At 40.8% G+C, this 27,014-nt stretch overlaps 1 protein-coding gene across 4 annotated transcripts in view; it reads left to right on the plus strand.

The window, feature by feature from the left end:
- TCF12 (transcription factor 12) overlaps positions 1-27,014 on the plus strand; it is a 149,493-nt gene that overhangs the window by 55,593 nt on the left and 66,886 nt on the right. For all 4 annotated transcript variants that reach the window (XM_088520135.1, XM_088520149.1, XM_088520129.1 and 1 more), the window contains exon 7: positions 25,315-25,379. In XM_088520135.1, coding sequence (XP_088376261.1) covers positions 25,315-25,379 — 65 coding nt within the window. The remainder of the gene's footprint in view (positions 1-25,314; positions 25,380-27,014) is intronic.

Genomic DNA, 27,014 nt, shown 5'->3' on the forward strand with positions numbered 1-27,014 from the left:
TTAAATTTCAGTCTGTCTGAAGGCACCAAGCTCCTTCTAGGGACAAGGGAGGAGAGCATGGTTCTTTATCACTCTGGTGGTGCAACTTCCCCATGAGGCAGTTGCTTAGGGATCTACATAATAACTATTATCCTCTTCAAATAGGAGACCATAGAAAGCGCACTGGTGATTAAAAGATAATTTTGTAATATTTCATGGCTTGTCTTTGTTTTGTAATAAAGATGTTTGTTCATCAGCAGGTGCATAAAAATCACTTACTGAATCTGTTTCATTCGATTAATACTTTTCCTTCTTGTGTTCATGTAACCCTAGCCTGGAGCAGACCCTTTTTTTTGGTAAATTCAGCAGCCTGTGTCTACTGATTAAATTCTGAACTGATCAACCGAAATCTTGTAACTAGGCCACTCGTACAAAAATAAGTGGCTGTTGTGATTTAGAGAGCTCTAGTGCTTGTTTAAATGATTTAAAGTTGTTAATGGTTTTCTTTAGTGACTGAATTTTACCGAGTCAAACATTTGTCACAGGTGGAACGTGAGTTTGCATAGGAACACAGATACCTCAGAAGGGAAAGCAGGAAAGTTTGCATTAAATAAGCTAATGCATAATAGATGTAGGTGCATGGAGGTGTCAGACTTCTAACGCGATTGTCTCCATGAATTGCCACTGCACATTGCCTGCAGAGAAGTAAGTTGCTGCAGGTGCAGGATATATTTTCTAATCTCTAGAATGGTGATTGGAAAACTAACTGAGAACAGAAGCAGTGTGTCATATATTGTGCATTCATGGAAAAATTGTCATCAAAAGAATACCAAAATGTTAAATTTGATTTTGAAAATAGTGTGTGGGGTGACACTGTCACTGCAGTCCAATATTGCACAAAAGCTTTTTTTTCTGGAAAGAAGGTTGAAGATTTTTGAATAACACAAACATGCGGAAGACTAAGGAGAACACAACTCATTTGGGTAAGCAATAGGAATGTTTTGCTTTATTGCAAGACTTTCCTCGTTGCACTCTTAGCGTGCTCTTCTTTTTTGAAGGCTAAGAGCACTGTGGCTTTCAAATGGGTGTTCAGTCTCCCTTGTTCTTTGTAAGCAGAAAATATTCTGAGGAGGTTTCTTCTTAGGCGTTGGAGTAGAGTCACTTTGGGCAATAGAAACCTTAAGAGTTAGATATTCACTAGGGTGACATTTGACAGGATGGTTGGGTTTTTTCTTTTTTTTTTTGGAAGACACTTAGGAGTCTCCCAATTGAAGATGGAATAGGAGAGACAGTCAATCATTTTGTGTAGTGTTTTGTTAATAGACATGATTTAAACAACTGATAATATTGGAAATTACTACCTTTGATGCCTTTAAGAAAAGGAATAGCCTTAAAAGTCAAGTATAGTGATGAAATAAAAGTTCACTGAAATGGGAGTGGGGAAGATGTGTTTTTAGGATAGAAATAAGTTCAAGCTTATTATCTAATCATATACATACCTAATGTTATAGACCTATATCTGATCATATTTATTACAAACAAGTCATCTTTTAAAGTTCTTACTACTGTTAAATTCAAAATGTGAATGCACATAGAAACTATTGACTAGAGCGTTAATCCTTAACAGAATTTGTCAGGTTACGGTACAGGCTCCGTCCCCTCTGTCTTGCACGTGAGGCCGTTAAGATGACATCATATGTCTCAGCTTCCACTTGCTCTATCGCCTGTTGAAGGAGAGCAAATAAGGTCTCCATTTCTAGTAATGCATCCTGCAAATTTTTTAACTGCATAATACATACTGTGGAAAGCAAACTGCATATGCAGAAAATACTGAGACTCAGGTCTCTACTCAGAATATGAAAAGGCAGCAAGAAAGTTTTGGTGAGCTGTGGTTAACCACTCCTAAAGGAAGCTGGGAACGCGTGCACTCACTTTCCTGGCAAATCTTGCAGCTCACTAGCTACATGTACACAGACATCCCAAATATTTTGTTCTGTTTTTAGGCAAGTTTTTTATTCAAGGACTTGGGTTTGGGTTCTTCATTCTGAGCTGTAAGAGCTGTAATTTGGAATCACAAGTTTGTACGATAGTTGGTTTTACCAGGTGCTGTTCCATTGCACTTGTCCAGCCCACGAGAGGTTTGGGGATTATTTTATTCTATTTGATGATTGTGAGGGACGGGAGGAGCAGTGATGATTGCTTGGAGTTGTGGTGCTTGGCACCATTTTCTTTATTTTTTTTGTTCACTGCTTTTATTCATCAATGACAATTTATAAACAGTGCATCTTTCACTAGGATTTCAGCCTCGAGTGCCAAACAACTGTATGATTTTATTCCTTTGTCTGACAGCTATCTGGCACCAAGCCATATGCACAATTATAATATTTTTAACCAGTATATGTGCCTATTTTGTGTATGTTATTTTAGCTTTTAGATTAGAAATGATTTTTCCTAAATGTGGTTTTAAAAGGCAGATGGTAAAAAGCAACTCTTTAAAGCTATAAAATAATGCAGTTTTTCAGTTTCTGCAGTGTTTGGGATGGAGAATAGGAAGAGAGGACACAGGAAGAGAAATACTGCTGTTTTTTGTAGGTTCAGGGGCAAAATACAAAAGCAAAAGGATTTGTTGGCAGGAGAGAGCCCGTATGTGTCTCTGAATAACCCCATTTTATGTAGGCTAGTTTGCTTACATGCAATAAACTAGTGCCTTTCAGTAATATATTTAAAGAGAATAAACTGTACAGAACAGTACCTTAAAATACAGGAATTTTCCATATTGAGGGATCTCATTTTACCTACGTAGAACAAAATTTGGAACACAAATGTCTGCAGCTCGGGATATTGACTTGTAACTGAATCTTTAGTGTTGATGTTGGAACAGGACATTTTGCACCGTGAATGAGATGAACTTCACTACTGATTACAACTCCCACTAGTTCCTGATGGGGAAGGGGGGGTGTTTTTTCCACAGGCATAGACACAACTTGGTCTCATGATAGAAACACAGACCAAGCGCCAGTAAACCGAGGTGAAATAAAACACCACAGTGATGAAAGGCAGTGATTCATCAGGAGAAAATGTTATTGGGGCCCCAGTAACCTTTTTTTCTTTTTAACCTGTGCTCTAAACATTATGATTCACTTGATAATTAATTTTAATGCGGGTACTGAATGGAAGGCTACATATTTTAAGTTGTCTGTGCCATTCCATTCAATCTCTCCTATTTTTTATGGTGCTTTTTTGTAGTGTTTTTCATTTGTTCATGCAACACAACTATGAGCCACTGACCCACTTTATTTTCTTTGAAAGTAACTTGTAATCATCAGAAGTAGAAGCTGATGTTTCTTTTTATTTACACAGAAATCGCCAACAGGATCATCTGTCCTCAAGTGTATTGAGTGTAATCGTGCTGTCACCTTCCTGGGGAGCCGAACCTGCGCTCTTGCCCCTTGAGTCCACCCCTGTGGATGTGTGGGCTGCTCCACCTGAGCAGCTCCCTCGGGCTCAGTCATTTGTATGCTGGGATTTTTCGTGTCTTTACCTGTCTTTTTTCTTCTTCCTCTTTTTTCTTTTTCTGACTGATTTAAGATGGGTCTCCTTTTGTGTTTCTGTGCAGATGTTGTTGCCATTTGTAGATACGTTTTCTTTTTCTTCATCTTAAATATAAAGAAAACAAAGTTTTAAATCTGATAAGGGAGCTGTAGGGATACCCACCGCGGGGTGATTATCTGGATCCAGCATCTGGTTGCTGAAAGCTGGAGCGCGCGCGTGCGCTCGCTTGCTGCTCGCTGTGTGCTCCGGCCTCTTCCTGCGTGCACCTGCTCCTGGCCGGCGCTGCGCCGGGACGCCGCCGTGCACGGGCCTCTGTTCTGGCATGCGTGTTCTGGGCTCGTCTCAGGCACCTGCACGTGAAGGAGCGGGAACTTCTGAGCGGGCTGTGCCTGCCTGCCCTGACCGGGGCTGCCCTGGGGTTGTGGCCCTACCGTGCACCTTCTCCTGGAAGGGACAGGTGACCGCACGTTGGATTTGGAGGTCAAAACTGTTCTCACATTGCAGTTGAGGGGTCCTCTTAACCCCTGGTCCTCTCTTAAAGGAGCTGGAAGTTGTGGTGAATGGACAAGGGAATAATAAATTCAGTCTAGGAAAATAAATTTAAAAGTGATAAATTATTATTGGATAACTTCTAAACAAACCGGCAAGGCTATGGTTTAGCAATACTAAAAGAATGCAGGCCAAATGCTGGGGCACACTCTGATCAGACTCTGGAAGAATAAGTTTGAATGTAAAATTAATGAGAACTTGTTTATGAAATAATAAAAATGGACAAATTCTGGCTAAAGTTAGTAAGATCTGCATGGCTTCAGACATGCTGAAGGGTGACTGTTTTGCACTGAATAGCAAATTCACAAAGACTTTATGATGTCCAGTATTTTGTTATTTAAAGCATGTCCTTTTTGCTTTTGAGATGTGCCATGGATGCTTTTCAGAGTGCTTGATCCCTTGTAGCATGTACCATGCTGCTCAAGGCAAGAATCTTTAGATGTCACAGTCATCTTGCCACACATGATGAATCACTTTGCCTGGAGATTTTCTGCCCGCAAAGGCCCTGGGGGCTCTGTCTCCCAAAGGCTGCGCTGCTAAACCAGCCATCTGAGCTTGCTGCTCTGACCGGCCTAGGGCTGCAAGTACAAAACCAAACTCCTTCACCTCTCATTTATTTCTATTTGTAAAAAAGCAGAAGGCGTTGCATCATTTTAGAGCACATGCAGAAGACAGTGCTGAGCAAGCTTGGAAGTGAGGCACAAAAAGAAAGGATCAGTTTGTCTTTAAAAAGACAATTTATTTTTAAGCTTGTTATGAGAAAGTCACTGTAAGTGCCAGATACTGGTGGCCCAGAGTGGTTATTTCTGTTCTCTTTTTCTCCCCCCAGCTTTTTCTTTCGGGTGAGGGACAATGTGTTTAATCAGTTTGAGGGCTTGCTGACCGTCTCTCTACTTAGATGCATTCTTTGGTTGATCTGGCCTTTAAGATATCTTTAGTGGCAGGAGGAAATATAACCTGCGGTGTCAAGAAATGACACAGGACTCTGGGCCGCAGTTCAGCAGTGTCCTGCAGGGGTTGCACTCGCTTGATTTGGGAGTGATGGAGGGACATCCTTGGGAGAGCTGTTGGAAAAGATATCTGATATTTTTGGCGTCTAATACAGTTCATGCTTTTTAAATAGTGTGTAGCTTAAACCAAAGGTTAAATTTCCACCTATTTGTTCAGCTTGCAAGCTCAGTGCTGCAGGGCATTGACGTGACCATTTTGTTTGTAGCAGCAGTGTGTTGGCAGCAAGATGTAGGAAGTGACAATCTACAGCAAGTCAACTTTGTTTTGAGTTTTCTTGTTGTTTTTTTTTTTTCCCCACAATGACTCTATTTATATTCCATATTACAGCCCTTCCTTCCTTTTTGCTTTTCACTGTCTTTTTGACAATACATATTCCCGTGCTATTTTTTCCCTCCCTGCTCTGCTCATGTGAGCAGTGATGAACGGCGCTCACTGCCTTTTGGAGCCTTTTGGAGCTCTGTTGTCATGCGGCTAAGGGGGGAGCAGTGCCCTGCCCCGGCTCTGCCGCCTTCTCCCCCAAGAAAATCCACCTGCTCCTCATGAGCAGACTTACAGCAATGTAAAACAGAGATGGGAATGCAGCTGCTAACAGAGAGGTGGCTATCCTTCATGTTCTGTGTTCTGTAATGTGGGCTACCTTCCTCCCTTCTGTTGCCTCTCTTTAAATTTTTGCTTAAACAAACAATGTTGAAGGATTTGCTCATTTATTCTCAGATTTGAAAGAAAAGTCTTTTTAGGAATTTAAGATATCATGGTGAAAGCAGGACAAGTGCTCAGAATGGTCTGGACACTTGTGCTTACTGTTAGTCCTCTCTCTTTTATTTCATGTTTACAGACAGCTGTATATATATATATATACAGATATATGTATATATGTGTATATATATATATATATATATATGCGTGTGTGTGTGTTTTTTGAGCAGGTTCTTTATCAAATTCCCTATCCTTTCCATTGTGAATGTCACCAGCTGTTTCTTAGTTTTTTGCTTCTGAAGAGGAGGTAGTAAGTATGCACGATACTCAAGTTTATCCCAAGTTGCATATAAAGTGTGACTAATATTAGCACTTAATCCATTATATCACCTTTCATCTCCTTTTATTTTCAAAATAAAAGCTGAATGTAATTGAAAACATGTTTTATTAAAGAAGATATTCTGATCTCCCAGCTATTACAATAATGAGCCTTCTGTAAGTGCCCAGAATAGACCTGGTCATCAGACCCTTAATTTAATGATTTATTGATTAATATTTTCTTTTTAATCCAGTGAGGGAGAGCACTTCCTGAATGGCAGCCTGTCAACACAATTCTGAAAAAGGATGTGGATGTTTCTTTGATATTATTTGTGTTTGTTCCTTAACCCTTTCCTGCCACCCTGTAGCAAGACTGTCACCTTGTCTTGTGGAGTTTTTGGATTACACACCTGAGACTTGGCCCTTCAAAGACGTGAATCATATCAAGATTACTGAATTGAGAATAAAACACAAATGCTTTCCTGCATTTTTCTGAGACTTTTAAGGTGAGAAAAGAGGAAGATGAGGGGGCAAGAGGATGGCAGGACCTGCAGTAGTATCTAACAAATCACCAAAGGATCTGGTTTCTAACTTTTTGTTTGTTTGTTTTTGTTTTCTGTTTTTCTGCTTCAGGCACCTAAGACACCTACATACCAGTATTACTAGGCAGGTTCAAGGGGAATGATCAATTTCTTTTCCTTTTATTAATGAATTCAAGTATGCTGTAATCCTATTACACGATCTCTTGGATAGGAGAGGCCTAATTGCCACTGGCCTAAGCGATATGCAGTGTTGCAGAGGAAGCCTGTAGTGCCTACCAAAAGTCCTCACACGAAATGCTACTGGGCAATGTCTCATAGAGTAAAAAAGCATATAAAAAAAAGCACAAATTTAACATGGCTCAGTAGATGGTTGTCTTGGTTGATATAACTATGTCTTTGCAGTTCATATTAGGAATATGATAAAAACAAAAATAAAGCTGAGGTTTTTGCTTTGGTATAAAATGATAGAGTCCTACCTGAGCACTTACAGAATGCTGAACATGAAAAGGCGTATTAGTAATTTGTTTCATCTTTTATGTTTTGGTTGCCACTCATTTGACTCTGTCTCAGAGCTTAATGTAATTTTAAGAGAAGATGCACCTGCTGGCGTGTTTCTTGAGTGTCTTTCTAAAGTGCAAGTACTTAGCAATATAGTACGATAAACTGGCCTGAGTGTTCCCATATCCTTTGCTCCATAACTTTGGGTGTTTATTCTACTGAAAAACATCAGTAGCACAAATGCAAGTTACTGTTTGTGTCTGGCCTTCTTTGAGGCCTCCAATCAAACATAGGACTCTGGGTTGTTTTAAGTATTGGTGTGGTCTGATCACTTCCACTAGCAAAATTGTTCATCCTCTCCTTTTATAAAGCTTGGTACTCTCACTTTAAGAGTAAATAAGATCGTTTATTCCATAAAGAGTATTGAAAAGCATAGAGACAACTTCTCTTATAGCTTGGGCTGGATTTTCCTTAATGGCAGAATTTGCCCTGGCGTGTCCCTGACCGCAGGAGCGTTTCCGCGCTCGCCTCCATCCCGCCGCGCTCGCCTCCATCCCGCCGCGCTCGCACGCAGCTCGCCGGGGCCGCACGGGCGCGTCGCTGCCGCGCGCCCGCCTCGCAGCGCGGCCGGCGGCCATTAGCATGCGGAGCAGGTGAGGGGGCCGCGCGCGTCCGCCAGCGCGGGGAATGATGTGTGATTATGAAGTCATCAGGCGCGGACCAGTCGGGCGGGCGCGAGCCTCCCCCGGGTCCCGGGGGCCATTGATTGGTGACCATGTGTTCGTGCCCGGCAGACTGTGAAATGGTGTGTGGCTGCGCGGCTGTGCTGCACCTGCGCCCCGCCGCGCTGATTGATTGGCTTGCTCATGTGGAATGTTCCCATCTGCTCCGCAGCCATGTGGGGGTTTGTTGCGGGCTTTTTTTTTTTTTCTCCTCTCCTTCCTTCCTCTTCTCTCCCGTTTCCCCTTCATCTGCAAACAGCCAGCGCTGGCTGCCTCGCCAGCAGTCGCGGGAGGCAGCCCGAGTCGCTCCCTGCAGAACAAAGTGGGGCGGCTGCAGCGTGGCTATTCGCGTGGGTGCTGCGGGACCGTGTCTCGTGTTGTGCGTGCGAGCAGCGTGAGATCCCTGCGGAGCTCCAGCAAAACCGGGGTGGTAGAGGAGGGGGCACCCACCCCCCGAACCTGCGCGTTACTCCGCTGGATTTACAAACGCGCTTCGCTATTGTAATTAGATTACCACAGTAGCAGGGCATGTGGAAGATCTTATTTAACCCCAGAAAAGTAGTAGTTTATTTATTGAAAACTACTGATGTTGCACTTTAAATGCCAAGAAATTATTTTAGTTCCTTTAAAAAAAATTCTATACTTACATTGGGCGGTCTTGTTTGATATTTCTTAATCTCACTCCTTTTTCATAATTGATCTATTCATTCCACTTAATGACTAATTACATATCAGAGCACATCATCAGCAGCATTCATCATTGTAGAATGTAATAATCAATGACATTTCAACAAAGGAAAAAATAAATATGCAAATAAGGACTCATTAACATTTGCATGAGCTGTTTGAATAATCACGTTGCTGACAAGGCTGTAATTAACAGAAATTGATGCTGAGTTCAGTATTTGATAGTGTGTTTTCTCAGCGTTTTATTGTTGTCACTGCGGGGGCTGGAATGAAGTTCTGCTCTACTTGTACCTTGACTTAGGCTTGATGTGATGGGTTGTGCCAGGTAGCAGAGGCTTCTGGGAGTCCTTAATTCAGATGTGACCTACACTTAATGCATAGCAAGATATTTTACTTAAATTACCATATTCTTAATGAAGCAATGCTAAATTTTTGGTAATTATGCAACAACTGAAGGCAAATTTTCTCTCCAAAGTCAGAAAACTAAAAATGTCTTTTTTTTTCTTTTTAATTGAGGATCTTTTCTGTGAGTCAGGCACTTTGAAACTATAGGATTTCTATTTGCATTGAAAATGAGGTATTGATGCAGAATTTTTTGTTAATCTGGCAGAGTCTATCAGTGTCAGGAGGCTTGGGCGTTATTGTAATTGAAAATCACTTGCTAAGGAAGATGTTGTGTAATTATGAAATGTACAGTGTCTCCCTCCCTCCCCTCCCTCCTCCTCCTTTTCCCCCTTTTATTGCTGCGACTTTACTCCCCCCTTCCCTCTTTTTTCCTGAAGCTTCCTCTTTTTGTCATGGATATCAACTGAAATGCACAAAAACACAATAAAGCTGTTTATGTCAGTTTTTTTGGATGACTGTAAGTGCTGATTATAACAAGTTTAAGGAATTTCCTTTGTTGAGCGTGTACCCACGCCATATGGCTCAACATGGAACATTAACTTGACAGGGATAATGGATTGTGGTATATGGAGACAATTTTGCCTGCAGCTTCACTATAACTCATTCTGGTTGGGGATCACAAGTTTATAGTATAGGATGCAGCAAACATCCAGATGGATTTACTTTACATAAAAGAGTTGCATTTCTTTTTATTTCCTGCCTGTAATTGAAAAAAAAAAAAAAGGACTTTTTAAAAAAGAAATAAAAAGTGGTAAACAAAGCATGAGTTTTATTTGGAGAAGAAAATTCCCTGTGGAACTGTGTCTGTTGGTGGTTTCTAGATATACTGAAATACAGGTGAAGATGTTATTTACAATATGCACATGCAGATCCAAAGCTTTTTCAAATATGGTCTCGGCTGATTTTGTTCTTCAGAATATCCCAGTGGATTTCTAGGTCTAGAAGAATAGCGCTTCAGGATACTGAGGAAAATGCTGTTTGAAACAAATGTCTGGTTTTATTCGGTTATAATTTTTATTACAAAGATTATTACCACTTCTCTAATATTCTGTTGGTTTAGTCATACTCTGATAGTACTCAGCTTTTTTTTTTTTCTTCATAATCCTTTTGTAACATAAGTAAGTAAAATACTGCTAAAAGTGCTGGGGTGGTTTGGTGTGTTGGGTTGATTTTACTTCAGGAGTTGTCTCGTGAGATGTGCAAGTCCTTAGTGTTACACAGACCAGTGCAAATCCGTTGTTTCCGACTGAATCCTCTGTGCCAGCCCAAGGTAAGGCTAACCTTACAAATGCTTTTACATCTGAGGGACTTTAAGCACACCTAATCCCATTAAGCACGTATGTAGCTGTTTGATGGATCAGGGTCAAAAATCCATATTTAGTATTTCAAATACAGCTAAACGGAAGGGTTTCAGCATTGCGGTACAATTGCTTTTCGGTTATACTCCAACGGAAATTGGATGACTTAGTATCTAAAAAGGCGACATCTTTTAACATATCAGTTTTGGAGACTGGTTAAAAGCATCAGCTTTACAAGACGTTGGCATTTTTGTATCTGAACTTCCTCATCTAAATAGCTAGAGAGGGTACGCATTTGTTAACTATTTGTTTTTATTATTTTATTCATTTATTTATCACTTTTGAGGTAGCGGCCGATAGATACTGTGTCCGTCCTGCTTCCTCACTACCGCTGTTGAGTTCACAGGTTGAGATCCCAACTTAGCATCTTTAGACATCATTTAAAATTTCAGCATGGAAACAGAAAGAATATTCTTGCAGATATATATATATATATATTTATATTTAACACAAGAGAGGATGAAAACGGAGCATTAATTGTTAGCTTAAGATACAAAGCTGTCTTGGGGTTTTTCACACTTTCACACTAAAGTTTAAAAGCTCCTCTGGATTCTTCTTTCTCCTCCTGCATATCAGGCTATGAAGGTGATAACTGTAGCCAGGTGGGAATTCTCTGGGAGCAAAAGATGGTGCTTGTAGTGAAGTCCCTTATTTTTTACTGCCACTGCAATTGTGGAGAGACAATCTCACAAAAATGCACAATATATTTTTAACAGTTTTAATGAAAATTCCTGTATATTTGAAGGTGAGGAGGTGCGACTTCATACCTAGTAGGTCAATCTCTGTAGCGTATGGCTACCTGTTTGGACAAGGAAATGTGCACCAGTGTTGCAATAAACATAAAAAAAAGAAGAATCTAAATCTGAAGATAAGAGAATTCCTTCCAAAACCCGAAAGGAGACTTGACTAATTCCTCCAACTTCTGCACCCCTTGTCTCCTTTTGGCTTCCGAACGAAACTGCGAGGCAAACATGTAATAAAAACCTGAAGCTTAGAAGATAATATTTGTGTCCCCTATTGACACTTGTTAAGACATTTCCAAGGCCCCATATTTGCAGCATAACACAAAAGTTCTTCTTAGGCTAGAGTAGTAGTGCATAGGTTAGACACCATACAGTAGTATTCTGTGAGTATTAGGAGTGGTATGTTGGCAGTGAGAAAGCTTATTTTAAGCTATTTTTATTCACCCCCTGGAAAAGCTATCAGAGCAGGCCTTGCTTATTTGATACTTGTAAACTGTGGTGACCTGTGAGGTGGGAACCAATGATCCAGTCCTATTTATGACTTGGTATAAGGGTATTATGAAAGCCTAGTTGGCTGTGAGGAGAGAGGCCGTCCACAGAGATGTGCTGGAGAGGAAAGCTGGAGAGTGAGCGGACTTGGTCTGGGAGCATGAGCCCTCACAGCAGTCTGGTCCTGCAGGCTCTGCCAGAACTCTGAGTATAGAGAGCAATGAATTTTTGATTTTTATTTTGCCATTTATTAATAAATGCTGCCCTAGTTTTTAGATTACTAGTGATTTGGACTATTGATATGTGTTTAAAGGAATATGGTTGGAAAGGGTAGGGATTTTTTCCCCCATTTTGGCACAAGGAAATAGTTGGAGATTGTATCGCCATCAGTTTGCATTTCTAATGATGCAGATAGGCACTTTCTGGGATAGCAGAGTTTGTTCCAAGCCAGGGATGCATCCAGCCAGCTGCGGCGTGCGTGGGTGGCTGAGCCTTGGCGTGGTGGGAGACCATAGGAACAGGAGAGGGAGCTGTCGGCCAGCGCAGACGGGCGGCGTGGGGAGCAGCGCGGCCCACGGAAGGGCTGAGGGGGCCACGAGCCTGAGCAGAAACCAGAGAGCTGAGGGGGCTGCGAGGCTGCTACAGCTGCCCTCTCGCGTGCGCCCTCTGAAAACTACTTTTGTAGCTTTTCAATATTAAATGTGGAAGTTCCGTAATCTCCTTTCTTGTCTTTAACCCTCCACACACTGAGAGGCAAGGCTTAGTTTCCTTACTTGAGCTTAGTATGTTATTATTATATATTATATCAAGAATAGAAATGGGTTTTACTCTGTGCTTTTAAAAAGAAAATAATTTTGCTCTTAAAATAGCACTTATTCTCCCCTAAGTTGTAAAATTACTATTGTTGGTTATATTTTCATAACTTTCACAGATTTCAATTGAATTTAAAGGCAAGTATGTTAATAATGAATGGAATGAAATGACTCATTCTACTTCTCTTTCAGACTTCTCTCTGCAGTCCACCACCAGTCTCATAAGTGCATAATCTAAACCGTATGAGCAGTCCCAGTTGAATTTAGTTCAATCATATCCTTACAAGTACACATGGATTTGATTATTGAATTGATGTTTTTATATTAATTAAAAATATTTTAAATAAATATGAGGAGTGTTGTTCAGGTCCTGTTTTCAGTGTGGCTTTTAGAATTGAACAAATATGGTTGAGTCAAGATATGTGTAACAGCAGTGTGCTATTTGAAAAGCTGGGTGACTGTGGACTTAATCTGAATCGAGAAGAGAAGAAAGGCTAGATAACAAGGCAGGGTTCAATTATTATCCAGTGCAAGTCTTGGATCTTTTTCCAAAGAAACGGAAACTTCTTTCATGTTAAATGTCATTCTCAAGATGTGTCCCTGCTTCGGTGCTCCTGTTAGGAAAGAAGCAAGATTGGAAGTAGAGCTGTTTTCTCCTTGTGACTTGCCATGTGACTTTCTTCATTTCCCCATCTCTAAATTGGTCCCAACTGTCTATTTGACAACTGTCTCGAAACAAATAAGTTTGAATTAAAAAACGGGAAAATAATTAGATGTTTTGAGCCTAAAATCTTCTTCATAACTTAAGCACAACTAATAGTCAGAAACAAGACTTTAGATAATACTATAGGCTTTGTTCAGTACTTCGGAAGACTTTCCGTTAGTATTGTTACTTGCAGAGCTACGTAACTTCTTGTTTTGGGAACGGAGCACCAGCAGGGTTTGAAATGTTTGAGTCTGGCAGGAGAGGTCTTGTCTGTAGGACAATGAAATTGCATTGGGGAAATACTGCGCCTCTGTTGAGCAGAGGCGGGTCGAGGTACACCGTGAACTGTTGTGAGCTGCAGCTGCATTTACCATCAGACACAAAGTTGGTGCCGATGAATGTTTTGTTGTTAATGTCATGGAAACTGTGAGCCAAAGAATGGATATTCATCTGGGAAAATAGCAGTTCACTGCATAAAACATCAGTCCCTTCCAAGCAGTTCTTAAAATAGATGTTGTGAATATAACCCTGCAAGTAAAAGTGCAACAATTGAAATCATCTCAGGATTACTTTCTCTTCTACAAAAATACATATTTGAACTAAATAAATGTAGAAGTAGTGAGAGTTTTAAGATCTAATTATAGTATGGAGCTCATGTAATCATTAAATGTCTATTGTACAATTTTAAATCTAAAAACAGGGAGGTTTAAGCATTTCAGTAGCTTTCTTACCCCATTAGAGCTTTATATTACCTTTGCTCTTCTAATTGTTTGCTCCAAACAGATTAGTTTTGGTTATCATTTGTTTTATTTCCACGCAGCACAGCAGAAATCACAAACTTTGCTGCAGATGGGGGATCCGTGGGAGCTCTCTCTCAAGCAGACAGCAAATACAAAGGTGAAAGGTTGTATGGAATAAATACATTTCTAAATAAGTGAATGTTTTTATAAGCTAAGTATGAGTAAGGTATACAAAATAAGGGTTTAAAGGCTGTCATCAGTAAGCTTTTATTTGTTTACTTTGTTTAAATTTGCTAATGCAAAACCGAAGCGAGTATGAGATTGAACGTGAAGAGGCCAATAGGGCTGTAGAAGTATAAAGTAGTTTTCCCCAAGTGTAAAGAAGAAACTGAGAACAGGATTTGGAGGAGCAGAAATAGTTTGGCTTGAGTGAAAGGAAGCTGGAAGGACAGTTGCCTCTTGCAGGATTTTAGATTCAAGGTTTCTGGAATGGATGTGAGATGTTAAAAGGAAGGATGTGTCACCAAGACACCTATTTTGACAGCAGTGAAATCAGTGGGACTCTTTCCATTAACCTCTCTGCTTTTTATTGTCAGCAGGAAGCATTTGGTGTTTCTGAATCCAGGTATTTAAGAAACACTTAATGAAAAGTGGTGTGATGAAGGTGACAAGATTATTGTTTTCAGCAAAGAAAAAGTGATTGAAATCCCTCAGATTGGAAAAGGCCAGTGGGGGGATGTAGTCTAGCATGCTCAGAGCAGGGTAAGCAGATTTATCTAGCTGATCTTGAAAACCCCTAAGGATGGAGACTGTGGCCAGCCTTTGCCATGCTTGATTATCCGCATGGGGAAAAAGTTTTTCAAGCAAAATCTCCCATTTTGATTTGTCTTGTTTTTCACCCTTGCACCCAGCACCTCTGCGAGGGGCCTGGTTGTGGCATCTTGACGAACTCTTTGGATGTATCAGGAGGGTTGCTCTTAGATCCCCTGCAACTGTCTCTTCTCGAGGTTAAACAAGCCCTGCTTCTTCAGCCTTTCCTCACAGGGAAAGCGCTTCAGCGCAGGGGTTTTGTCTATGTTCCTTCGCACGGTTTAGGCTGGTGAGGAGGACTTTCCTTCTTCCCTTGCACGTAGGTCCGCTTCGAGGACCGTGGCCTCATGTTTCTGGCACCAAGGCAGCCGCCTGGGCAGCACTGCGTGGTGCTCGGGGAGAGCCCCTGTGACGGGGCCGCGCTCGGCAGGCTGCTCCCCGAAGAGCTGCTCAAAGGCAGGAGAAGCGAGGGCAGTGTGGGCACCGCTTGGGCTTCTTTTACTGTGACCTTGATGATCTTTCCCAGCCCCTCTGCCCGAGATGGCTCGTGGTAGAGGAGGAGGAGTCGGCTCTAGATCCATGTCTGAGTCCTGTAAGCCCCTTGTTAGCTTGGCTGAGTGAAAGGCAGGTTGCCTCCCTTGCTTGTGGTACCTGGTGCTCTGGATCAGTGACCTGTCATCAGTTATTTTGTTCTGCCAGCAAGCGTCAGACTTCCAGTAACTGTTTTAGATAGACAAGTTGATGATAAAAAGATTAAATATAAGGATAAGATCTGAGTCATGCTGATGTCACTTAATTTAATGGTGACGATTCTCTATTCTGAGCTGCATTTTAAACCCTTGTCTGGTGGTTGACTGTTAATCCCTTAAAGCATTATTACACTGTTCTTTTAAAAAATCTTTTTTCTTTTCTCAAAACACTTTACCAAGTCAGGTACCATATAAAAATTAGTTACCTCAGTAGCATAGTCTGCCATGACCTCTGTCATACTGTCTCAGCTTGGTTAGTGTTATCATTAATGTATCTAATCCCTCTTAATAAAATTCCATTTTGTGATTTCATTATTCATGACTTGCTGTCAGAGCAATAAATTATTTGGATCATCCTCTTTACTTGTTTAAATATCACTTCAATCTAACTTTCTTCCAGAGGTCTTGCACTTGGAGTATTTTAAGACTGGCTGAAAAATGGCGTTAATATTTCAGAGGGAGCTCCTAGGTTTGTATTTTGTTTTTTAAAAAATATGCTTGGAATCAGGTTAAACATGCTGATTTAAAAAAAAGAAAAAAAAAGTGCAGAATATGAATGGTTGATTTTTATATCATTCTTGCTGTTGAAATAGGAAAAAAAATATTCTTATTCATACTCTCATTTCTTTAGAATAATAATGCTGTCCTGCCTCTTCCTTTTGTTTCTAAAATGCTAGAAAAAAATATTATTTTTATTGCTTTTTGGCCATTTAAAACAGGAGTGTGAGACCTATGAAAAGCAGGAATGGCTGTGTTTGTTTATTGAGATAAAAAAAATGTATTCTTTAGTTGAATAAGCAGCACACCATGTTATTTGGTGCTTCTGAATCTTAGACATTCACCTTAACTGTCTCTGCATTCAGGATATTATGGTTAGAATTTCTTCAGTCACATTGCTGTGACTGTTATGATCTCTTATTTTTTTTATTTTTTATTTTTTCTCTACCAAGAATGCCACTTTTCTCACCTGCCAAAATAAACAGCTAACACATGTTTTCCTTTACAACAGTTTGGGGCATTAGGGGCCTGGGTTTGGATATGACTTTAAAAGCAGTATTCATCTGTGGCGTGCCTTTGCAGTGAGGTATCGATGTGTTCAGGGATGCCTGGAGACACATGGGATGACTCTTGACTCTTGAAACCATGAGCTGCATGCTCGTAGAGACCCTCTCTTCTGTAATTGATGTCTGTCTTAAAGGAAGTCACTCTCCCTTTTTACTGTTTGTCCTTTTTATTTCAGGAATAACCCTCTATTAAAAAAATCATTTTCTTTTGTGTATTAGCATTTTAATTACCATATTCTCCCAAACAGGGTTGTTCTTGAATGGTCACAATTAGTGAAAATAACTTTTAACTTGCTATTTTCAGTCAAGGATATACAGACTGTTGTACAGGTATAACTTACCAGCCAGATCCGCTTGCCAAGGTTAGTTTTGCTGCTGAAGATGCTGTTCTCTGCTGCCTGCTAGTGCTGCTTCATGGCAAAGAAAATCATTTCAGAGCTGCAAATCCAGTGATGTACCATCTCTCACTGTTTCTAGTGTCAAGATAATGATATGTCCTGAGTCTAAAGCAGCTTTTGCATTTAAGGTGAAGTTCTTCTGTGGAGCCCCATTTTGGACTCTTTTTCAAACCAGCATTTGCGGTGTGCTTGGATAACAGACTCTGAGAGCGGGTTAAGCCTCTGCAAATGCAATAGATTGCAGCTGAAATGACTTGCTCTGGTCACATTGCTAATATCTGGTAAATGGATGCAAAATACTAGAGCTATGGTTTAGTTCGCTCTAATGCTGTTTAGTTTAGCTACTTTGATTTTTGTCTGTCTTCCTGAAGTGCTTGGGCCAATGCTGTATTTGTGTGTGTGCTTTGTTTGCAGATAAATAAGTCCCTGAATTCCCCCCCCCCCTTGTTTTTTTCATTCTGTACACATACGTTACATACAGGCCTTTCCCTTGTGACCAGTTTCTGCTTAGGAATACATGATGGGACTCTGCCCAGGGGATCCAGAGAGGAAGTTTTGCCTCTGAGGCTTCCCCAGGGTTATGCCCGGCCACGGCTCCATGGGCCCAGGAGCGGTGCCGCGGCAGGCCCCTCGCGCACGCCAATCTGCCATTCCTTGCAGCAGGGATGTTTCTCTTGTGAACTTACATTTGATGTTTCAGGGCTTGGTAGGTCTGTTTTCAGTTTCTGGATAGGCTGAAGTCCCTTACGGCCCAGAAGTTGCTTTCAAAATATTGGTTTTGGTTCAGGTGAGATCCAAGAGGAGGGATTGGAGTGTTGGGATGCATTTCTTGCTCTTGGCATATTCATACAGAAATGCAGTGCAGTGAAGATGTGTTACGTTGGTTGGCATTGAAATAAGAACATTTATTTTAAGTTCTTGGAATTGTTTGTATTTATTTTGGCTCATCTTTGCTGTGTTTTATAGGTCTTTTTTCACCTTTGTTTTGGCTCCATGTGTCTGCATATGGTACATGTGAGCAGTAAGGAGTTTTCAGCTCCCAAACTGGAAACCCATCTTTTTGGGTATTGTCCTATGGAGCATTTTGCCTTCTGTTCTAGCAGGTGATGCCTCTGTGGTGGCTACAGAAATGTTTATTTGAAAAAGTAATAATGAGGAAAATATTTCATCTGTTTTGTTTTCTCAAAATTTCTAACATGTGATGATGAGGGTGTTGCTTTCTCCTGTATCCCCAGTACAGCAACTGCTGACAGTCTGGAGACCTTGGGAAAAGCCAGTTTATAATCTTTTAACTATATTGGGATGACTGTGCTACTTATGATGGGTGAAACTTGAATGAGTTTCTCCAGTCATCTAAGTAAGTCTTGTCAAAACTTACATACAGCAATATACCACGGGGTGCGTTTGCCAGTTGCCTTGTAGAAGACAGTTACAAATATGTACCATGACTGCACATGTGTTTGTGTAGAGAGAGTGAGGAAAAATTCTTTCTTTCCTGACAAAGCCAGACAAAGCTCAAGAAGAGAAAATGGATCTTGGGTAGTGAGAGGAGCTGAGATACCTCTGAAAGCAACTTGTACTAAATTTAAAAAAAAAAAAAAGGAAATTTGGGCAATTTGTAGCAAATAGCATAGCCAAATAGTGTGTCATTCAGAAGCCAGCATAGTGTTCCATTGTGAAATACGGTATCTCTGTTCCTTCCCACTTACAGAATCCTCTGGACTTTAGACTAAGGAATATACTTGGTGTTCGAAGTAGCTTACGGAAGGTGATAAATTTTTGTCCTTAGATCTAGGACAAATTTCACCATAGGAGAGCAAGGAATGGTGCTCAAATTAGTTATAAGTGGCAACTTCGTTAGTTGCTCTAGAACTTTTTAAATGAAATCCTTGGGGGTGAGGTTTAGGAAGATGGAAAGGGGAGAAATGTTATAGCGGACAGAGGGAAGATACTTGGATACCACAGAAATATTACATAGGGTGGGTAATGACATGTGATAAAATGCCCACTTATGACCACTGTGGGATGTGCCTGTATTCATATGTATACACGCTCTGAATATTGCCTTTTTTTTTTTTTCACTCTTCCCCTGGAAGTTTTAAATCCTAATTTTCTCATTTTGTGTAAATTTTTAGTGTAATAACTGTTAGCACATTTTTCCCACTGGAAGATATATGTATGCACAGCACATTCATGCAGGTTAATAGAGCAGTAATATTATTTAAGGTAGGGCTAGCCTAGGGTAGAGACAGTAATGGAGAACTGAATACTAAATGTGCGGAACAGCTATTAAAGAATTATTTGGTTCACAGATATTTGACCACACATGCTCGCGGGAGGAGGGGAAGAAAGTTCTTCTCTCCAAGAGATTTGTGCTCCCTTCCCGGGGCCGTCAGCTGCTTGCTCACATCTTCCTGCCAGACGCCTGCCCTTGCAGCCTTGCAAACGTGTGATTTGTGATTTAGTCCAGTTTGGAAGACAGAAGCTTCCGACAAGTGATGGGACAGGAATTTAATTCATACTGAGAAAGGAGCCCTACCGCTTCAGCCACTGATGGAGTAGAAACTTTCTCAGTTTGACATAAGCATATAAATTAGAAGTCAGTCTAAATAAAATGTGGAGTTTAGTCCACTCTTACTTCCAGTGTATTTGAAGTACATAAGAGCATTAATAAATTTGTTTTTATAGCGTAAGATCTGTGCAGTGCTTTGCGAACTTGACAAAATATTCCGTCTTTTCTTAGCAGTACTTACAAATCAATGAGATGAAAATGTCACAAGCATCTCTTTGGGAAGCAGGTTCTTCTAATACCGCTTCACACGCTGACATTACTTCTCTTTAAAATATTGCATCAAAGAAGCTTTGAGAAATCCCTTGGTTTTTGTGTTTAATGTATTAATAAATACACTCTGACTTATTGCCTGGTCAGTTCAGTCAGCTGCGTTATTAAAGTGAAAGACACCTACTGCCCCCAGTCGCACAGCTGTGAGCGTGAAAAAACTTCCGAGCTGCTCTAGTTCTAGTCCTGTGTGCAAGGCAGCACAGGGAACGCTTTTTTCAGTCCAAGTATCAATAAAGCAGTTGTTTTGTATTTGCTGCCCAGTGTTAGTGTCAAAGCAATGTTCCTGAATTACCACAGTTGTAATGGGTAATACGGTGATTCCAGTTGATACCAGTTTCAGATTCTCAATAATTTGCATCAGTTAGATGCCGGAAGCAGTTCTTGCCACAAAGACAATGAGACGGTCATAGGTTTGGAAAGTAAAAATACACTGCTATCTTACAGATGAAAACTTGTGATATGGAGAATTTTGTGATGTTTCTGGCAGATCTAAGAGTGGAAATTTGGATCCCATAAATCTCTTGTACAGTACTGTAGCTGCTCTGCGTGATCGTGGCCTTTCAGAGTTTTGACAAAATAGCAGAGGACAAAACTCTAGTATTAGAGGCAAACTTTGCTAAACCTTTTCTTCTCCAGGAAACGTGATTTTAGAAGATCTTGCAGTATGAAAACAATCTAAAATGTTTTTGTTTTTCACTACTTGCAGTGTGTGCATAGCATTTGCAAACCCAGTCTTCCAAAATACATAGACCAGCATTCTTATGGCTGCCTGTAGGACTGTAGTGCTAGTCATCACGTAGATGTGACAGTCCTGCTCTATATCTTTATGTACGCGTGTGCTTTTTCTTCTTATCTGCTACTTTAGTTATGGCTATTTTTTCTCAGTTAAATGACTTTGTTACATATGAATTGCCCCCTTAAGTTTCCAAATGCATTTTAGGAGCTTGCAGGCGATTCTAATCATGAAAGTTTTGCTGCGTTTTAGGAAGCAGGCCGGTGTGGCCGCGTCTGCATGACTTGGGATTATTGATTGGGAAGCTGCTCGCGCTCACTGGAAGACTGAGCTAAGATGGAGCGTGTGATGAGATAAAGGCTGGGTTAGGGAAGTGATTACAACAGGGGACCTGCTAATCACTGACCTCTGCAGGGATCCTGTAGTTTATCACTAATCTCACTTGCACTTGGCATTTCGCTCTGTTGCTGCCTCATTGTTTGTAGCTGAGTGGGTAATTTGGCCGGGGCCGCGATGCGGAGGGGGCTGCAGGCCGGCAGCTGCGCTCGCTGGCAGCCCGGCTGGGCGCGCGGAGCCTGCGAGCGCCTCCCTCACCTCAGCTGCTGCGGAGGCCTCTGCCGGCCCCGGCTCTGCGTCACGAGTGTTGTAAGGAGAATGGGGTGCGGGAACTTTGGGTGTATACACAACGTATGTATGTGTGTGTGGTATTTTGTGAACCTTCAAAATATTGTAGGGGAGTGCGTATATAAATATATGTATACGAGTGTGTGTATTAAAACAAATAGTCAATATAGAACATATTAACCAAAGGCTGTGATATCTTGTTTTAAGGACAAGGCCTGTAGAGCAGTACAAGGTGAAGAAACGATTCCTCGGGTGCTGTGGAAGTGTCTTGATATGTAGTAAAACTTTGTGGCTGCACATGTCAATCAGCCCTTCCTCTAAGAAGGCAGCACTGAGCAGCAGAAGCAGGGCTGTTGTTAGGCTTTAATCACATTTAAATTTATTCCACCAGATTGAGTAAGAATTGCTGAACAAGACTTTTTTCTTTTTAAACAATGAAATTGCAAAATAAAGAGTGGACGTGCACTGGATGCAGTAAAGTTGGTGTATACCATAATTTTTCACATATTTTACTTCTGTGGCTATGTTGGAAAGCAGTGTTATGTGTTGTAGAAAAATGCTTAAAGCTGCTTCTGCGGAATATTTTTCTTGTCTTTTGTATGCAGCTGTGGGAGTAGTTTTTGCAGTTTGTTCCTTTTGGTAGTGGATAAGAATATGAAAAAGTAATTGAACCTGTTAATTCTGTGGGAAACTGAAAAATGTACTTTGTGGTTAGAAATGAAGGGGGGAAAGCAGTATAATAGATGTTGGTGGCTTTGACTAGAAATCAATTTGATAAGCTTTGAGCACCCAGGAACCTTTCAGGATTCATAGAGGGCTAGTAATTATGGAATTCTTTTAGGCAGTTCTGATATTAAGTCCCTTCCCTCATCCTTGCAACCACGGTTGTTCTCTGTGTGGTCCTCAGATCTGTGGGCAGTTGTTTATAAGAAACCCGTTAGTACAAAAATGAAGAAAAATTTCCAGTCCACTTTAAAAAAACAAAACAAAAAAACACCTAGAATGAATCCTGGATGTGCTGTTATAAACTGACTTTTGGGTAAGCTCTGTGTTTTGACCTCAACAGTGTTATGAATGATGAAACGCTGACTGGGAAATGCAAAAACGTGTTTTAGAATTCACAGGAAGATTCTTTCTTCTACGAGCAGCGCAGTCACGCTCGCGTCTGACAGACCCGGCAGCTGCCAGCTGCGGTCACCATGGGATCCATGTTATTTCAAAACACTAGTGCTTCCCAATATTCTTGGGAAAATACTTAAGGAGCTCTTTAGGCTGCAAAGGGTTAATTGTGTGGGCATGGAAGTATGTTTGGCAGAGTTAGGTTCTGGCATCCTCTCGCAGGCCGAGCGGCTGCCGTTCTCCCGGCAGGTTCACGGAGAGGCCTCCGCCGAGGCCGCGCGGCCGGTGCTGGTGCTGCTCGCAGTTGCCTCTTGCATTGCGTCTCACTGTTTCAGTTTCATTCTGTTACGTCTGTTTAGGCTGCACAGCTGTTCTACAGAGAGATTTATTATGTAACACTATTCCTTGCGCAGTGTTCAAAAGCTATATTAAGTTGGGAGCATATCATATTTAGACAATCAAGCAGTTGCAAGAAAAAAACAATTATTTGCTAAATACCTCTTAGTGCTTGAACTGGTATCGCATGTGTCAGTGTTTCAAGTTTGTGAAGTTATGAAATACTTGTGGTTCAAAATTCTAAAGGGAATTTTCTTAGTTTGGTTTCTTACAAATCTATGTAGTCCTTGGGCTATAAACTTGTTTGGTAATGATTAGATCATTAAAGTTTTTGTTATGAAACCACATGAAACTTCATTAAAACTTAAAACTAAAGTTCAAAACTCATTCCAAGTTCTTGAAAGATTCAAATGTTTTGTGAGTTGATCTGCGTAGATTTAAGTTTTCTGTATAAAATCTTTTTTTTTGACCTGTTTCTTCAATTTAAATCTAGACTTTAAGTAAAAAAAAATCCATAAGTAAGTAAAACTACTTAAAGTGAAAATACGCAACCATCTGTGTTTATCCTGAAGTAACATTTAGCGTGATGCTACTTTACAAGTAAGGCATGGGGTTTTGCCTCAAAATGGTGGCAACCAACTTTTTGACCCGTGGCACTTGGTAGGAAGCCCGTGTGAGGGCTGATCCACGAGGCTGGTGGTTCAGGCAGCCCGTGCAGAAGCTCTGCTGGAGAAGTCTCACGGGAAGCTCTGGAGCTGAGAGAAAGTGGCTGAAGTTGCTTGTTTGCTTCTCATGAATATTTTGTGAAAACAAAGCAGTATCTGAAGAGGGTATATTGTACTGAGCGGCAAGCCTGCTGGGGGTATGCCTTGACTTTCAGTGTCGGTGTATTTTTAAAATATGCTTGTGCTTGCTCGTAAATTCTGATCTTCCATTAAGTTGTGTGTGTGTGTTTTTTTTTTTTTTTTTCTTTTGTGTTGATCTGTTGAGAGTCTCAATTAGTAATGAAGCTATTTGAAAAGTTTCCAACCGTGCGCATGTGTTCAGACTTACCAGGACTTTCTTGGCAGCGACTGCTCCTGCCCAAGTGAGATGGCGCGTGCGGCTGTGACAGGCCCGCGCTCGGGCCCGCAGGTGCCTGTGCTTCCCTGCTGGCTTCTTCCTGACGGGCGTTCGCAGCGTTTAGTGCTGCCATCCTTTAACTCTGCAACATGGCACGTTTGAGCATGGTGCTTAGTACCTCTGCGGGGATTGGATTGTGGGAGCCTCTCAGCTAAAGCACTGCCTTGTCCTTTATCCCCAGCTGCTTTCCAAACCCTGCGTGGAAAAGGTTAGCCACCTTTTTGCATTTCTGTTTGCTCCAGCTGTAATTCCTGACAGATGTTTAGGTAGCGAAGCATCAGGCAGCCTTGACTTCTCTGGATCAAACTTTGGTTGTTCGCCAGAGCTTTTCTTTAGTGTGGACCTGCCAGAACTCTAAAGTGATAAGACACAAGAAATTGTTATTTAAATTTTATCTAACAATTTCTTGCTTGTTTCTTATACTCTAAATTAAATCATGATTTTTCCAGTCTCTGTAATTGACTCTTATACAAATATTTGTTTTAAAGCCTGCCTGGAAAACTGCATACTTCAGTCGAAGTTGTTTATCATGTGGTATAAGATTCTCATTTTCTGGAAAGAAAATGCTGAGTCTGGTTAATATGAACAGCATGATTCATGCTACTTCACATAATTTTGCATGCTAGGTATTTTATTTGCTTGCTGTCTGGTAGTTGGTAGAAGCAAATAGCTTCAGCAGAAAAAAAATAACTTTGTTCTCCACTTTCTTAGAGCAATGCTGTCATTTTTCAAGGAAATCATTGTTGACCTGACTACATGCAGTTGTCAATATGATAATCTTGCAGAGAGGTTGTTCCAGGAATGTCAATCTTAGTCTTCCTTTCCACTTAAATAACACTTTTTTTTTAATGAACGATAAGTTTATTTTATCTCTTATGAAATGAGTTCAGGAATTTGTAGTAAAGACAAAAGCAGTCAAGGCAAAGTCAATGCCCTGATGGAAGTGCATTAATGGTGGATTTTATGGGGTTGCCAAGTGTGTGACTCATGAGTTGTGACCTCAGGTGACACCCCCGGAGAGCTGGCGCGCGGCGGTGACGCTCGTTGGCACGCGGCACCTGCCGACGAGCAGCGCGGCCGGGCCCGGAGGGCAGCGCCTGCTCCGCTGCGCCAACCCTTCTGCTGCTCGGGTTTGGCTCTCAGCAGAAGCTGCATGAAATGGAGATTTAAGGGCTGATGTTGGGACTTAAATGATTTGACCAAGATTCAAGTTTTTTGGTTGTTTGTTTTGAATTTAGGTTTTTGTTCCTTTCCTTGTGATTTTGTTGGTCTCATTTCACTGTTCAGTATACTCATGACCTCAGAAGATACTGGCTATATGTTGGTTGCCAGGAGTTACTCTGTGTCTAAAATAGCTATAATCTTTTCTGTTTGGTAGTGAATGCAGTTGCATTAAACCCTTGCTATATTTAATTCTAAAACACCAAGAGGATATTTTAAAACAATCAAAATTTGCAGCAGTTCCTTCTTACTGATTCTTACATAACTGTGTGTTATGTAAGACATAGAATTGGGTATGTTGTCCATTACAGTAGTGCTATTTCGGAGGGTTAAATGCAGGCAGATAGAAGCTTACTCCTACATACACAATTTAATTTTTGTAAATTTGCTATGACACTGACAGATTTTTTGAATTACATGTATAAGCACAGCTGATACAGATATATAGCAGATTTTAAAAATAACCTAATTTTTTTTTTTCTTTTCTAGGAAAAGCCTCAGATAGAGGTCCATTTCCATTGTATGGTAGAGATACGGGGTTACCGGGCTGTCAAGTAAGTATAGTGATGATTGAAAGCAAATGGAATAATCTGAACTAAGTCTAAACTAAAAATCAGTTTAGTGATTTAAATTATTTGAACATGTCAAGCTGCTTCACACCACAACCAGGAATGTAAACAGCGTTTTTGGGGCTCTGAGTTGCACTTGATAGGTATATATCTGTCTCTCTAATCCTTGAACGTTGTGATAAAGGAGTTATGTATACGCTTTTCTCAAAGTCTGCCAAGAAAATTGCAGGCCAGTACTGATTGCACATCAGGATTAGACCATGATACCTAGATTATTCATATATGTTAAAAATGCCCAGCATTTTACATATCATTTGATTTAAGATAGATTTCAGCTAGCAAGGTTAAGTCTTGTACACAGACTCTGTTTTTGGATCGTATCGCTCTTGTTCCCTTTTGGTACTTCTCTGCCAAGGCACATCATGACCTTTCTAGCCTTGTGCATTCTCGTTTTAGACCAAAACTCTGAAAGAAAGAGACTGTTTTTAACAACTGTTGCCATATAAGTTCCTAACATTTTAGTCCCTGAACATGGTGTTTTTGTAGCACTGCTAAGGAGAGATTTTGGAAATGATTCATCTCAAAGCTGTGAATTTACACTATTCCTGGTTACAATCAAGAGTCAGTGATCTACTCCTTACATACTTCATATTCTTTACATTTATCTTATTTATTGTGCTCCTTCCTGAAGCAAAGAATTGCTTTATAAGCTGATAATCAGCTTTTCATCAGTTGTTTGTCAAATGAGAAATTATAGTTAATGTGAAAAGGATACGTTTGCATGTCCAAGGAACTGGAACAGTCTGTCCTTATACAGGAATCAGCCTGGGTACTCTTAGATAAAGTTAGTCCCCAGAACATGATGAAGAGGAGATTTGTTGTAAGAGTTAAAACATTATACCAATATACAGAGCAATCTGAAGATTTCTGGAGGTTCCCCCTAAAAAATGCTCTCCACTGGAAACTTCCAATGGGAAGCTCTCTGTTACGGTGTAGATCCTGACAAAGGTTCCCCAGTCTGTCTTGAATGCAGCCAGAGATGTAGGGTACAAAGATTACCACCTCCGAGAGGGATGGCAGATTAGCTGTGCAAGGGAAGAACAATCACCTGATGTAGCCTTAGAGTACAGATGGGTTGTTCAGGATGGCAGAGTTTTTTTATATTATTATTTGATTTTATTTTTCCACTATTTTGTTTGCATGGTCCCCTGGAGAGCCGACAAGGGGAGGCTCAAGAGAGAACTCCCCTTGGCTGCTCCCTGCTTGCAAGTAGGGGATTCACTGCAGTGCACTGAGATCCTGCTGGATCTCACACTTGAATGAGGAGGCTCACATGGAGCTTGGCAGTGCTGAGGGTTCCTATTCAGTGTCTTGGATGCTGCATCCAGCATCAGTGTGCAGAATGACTAGTGTGAAAACCTCAGCCTTGCCTTGTTTGCTTTAGTTTCACCTGTTAAATTCTGTACATCAGTAGACTGAAGTATGAAGTAGAGCTTGGGCAAGTACTAGGTTCATTTCTGAGAGTGCCAAGAAAAAGGAAAGATCAATGCAATATATTTTAGGCTCTGCTGTCGCCATGAATTTAATTGATTTGGACACTAGCAATAAAATTATGCAGAT

This window comes from Tinamus guttatus, unplaced genomic scaffold (genome assembly GCF_059628265.1).
Source record: "Tinamus guttatus ecotype Peru unplaced genomic scaffold, ASM5962826v1 Tinamus_guttatus_pri_ptg000004l, whole genome shotgun sequence".
Lineage (NCBI taxonomy): Eukaryota > Metazoa > Chordata > Aves > Tinamiformes > Tinamidae > Tinamus > Tinamus guttatus.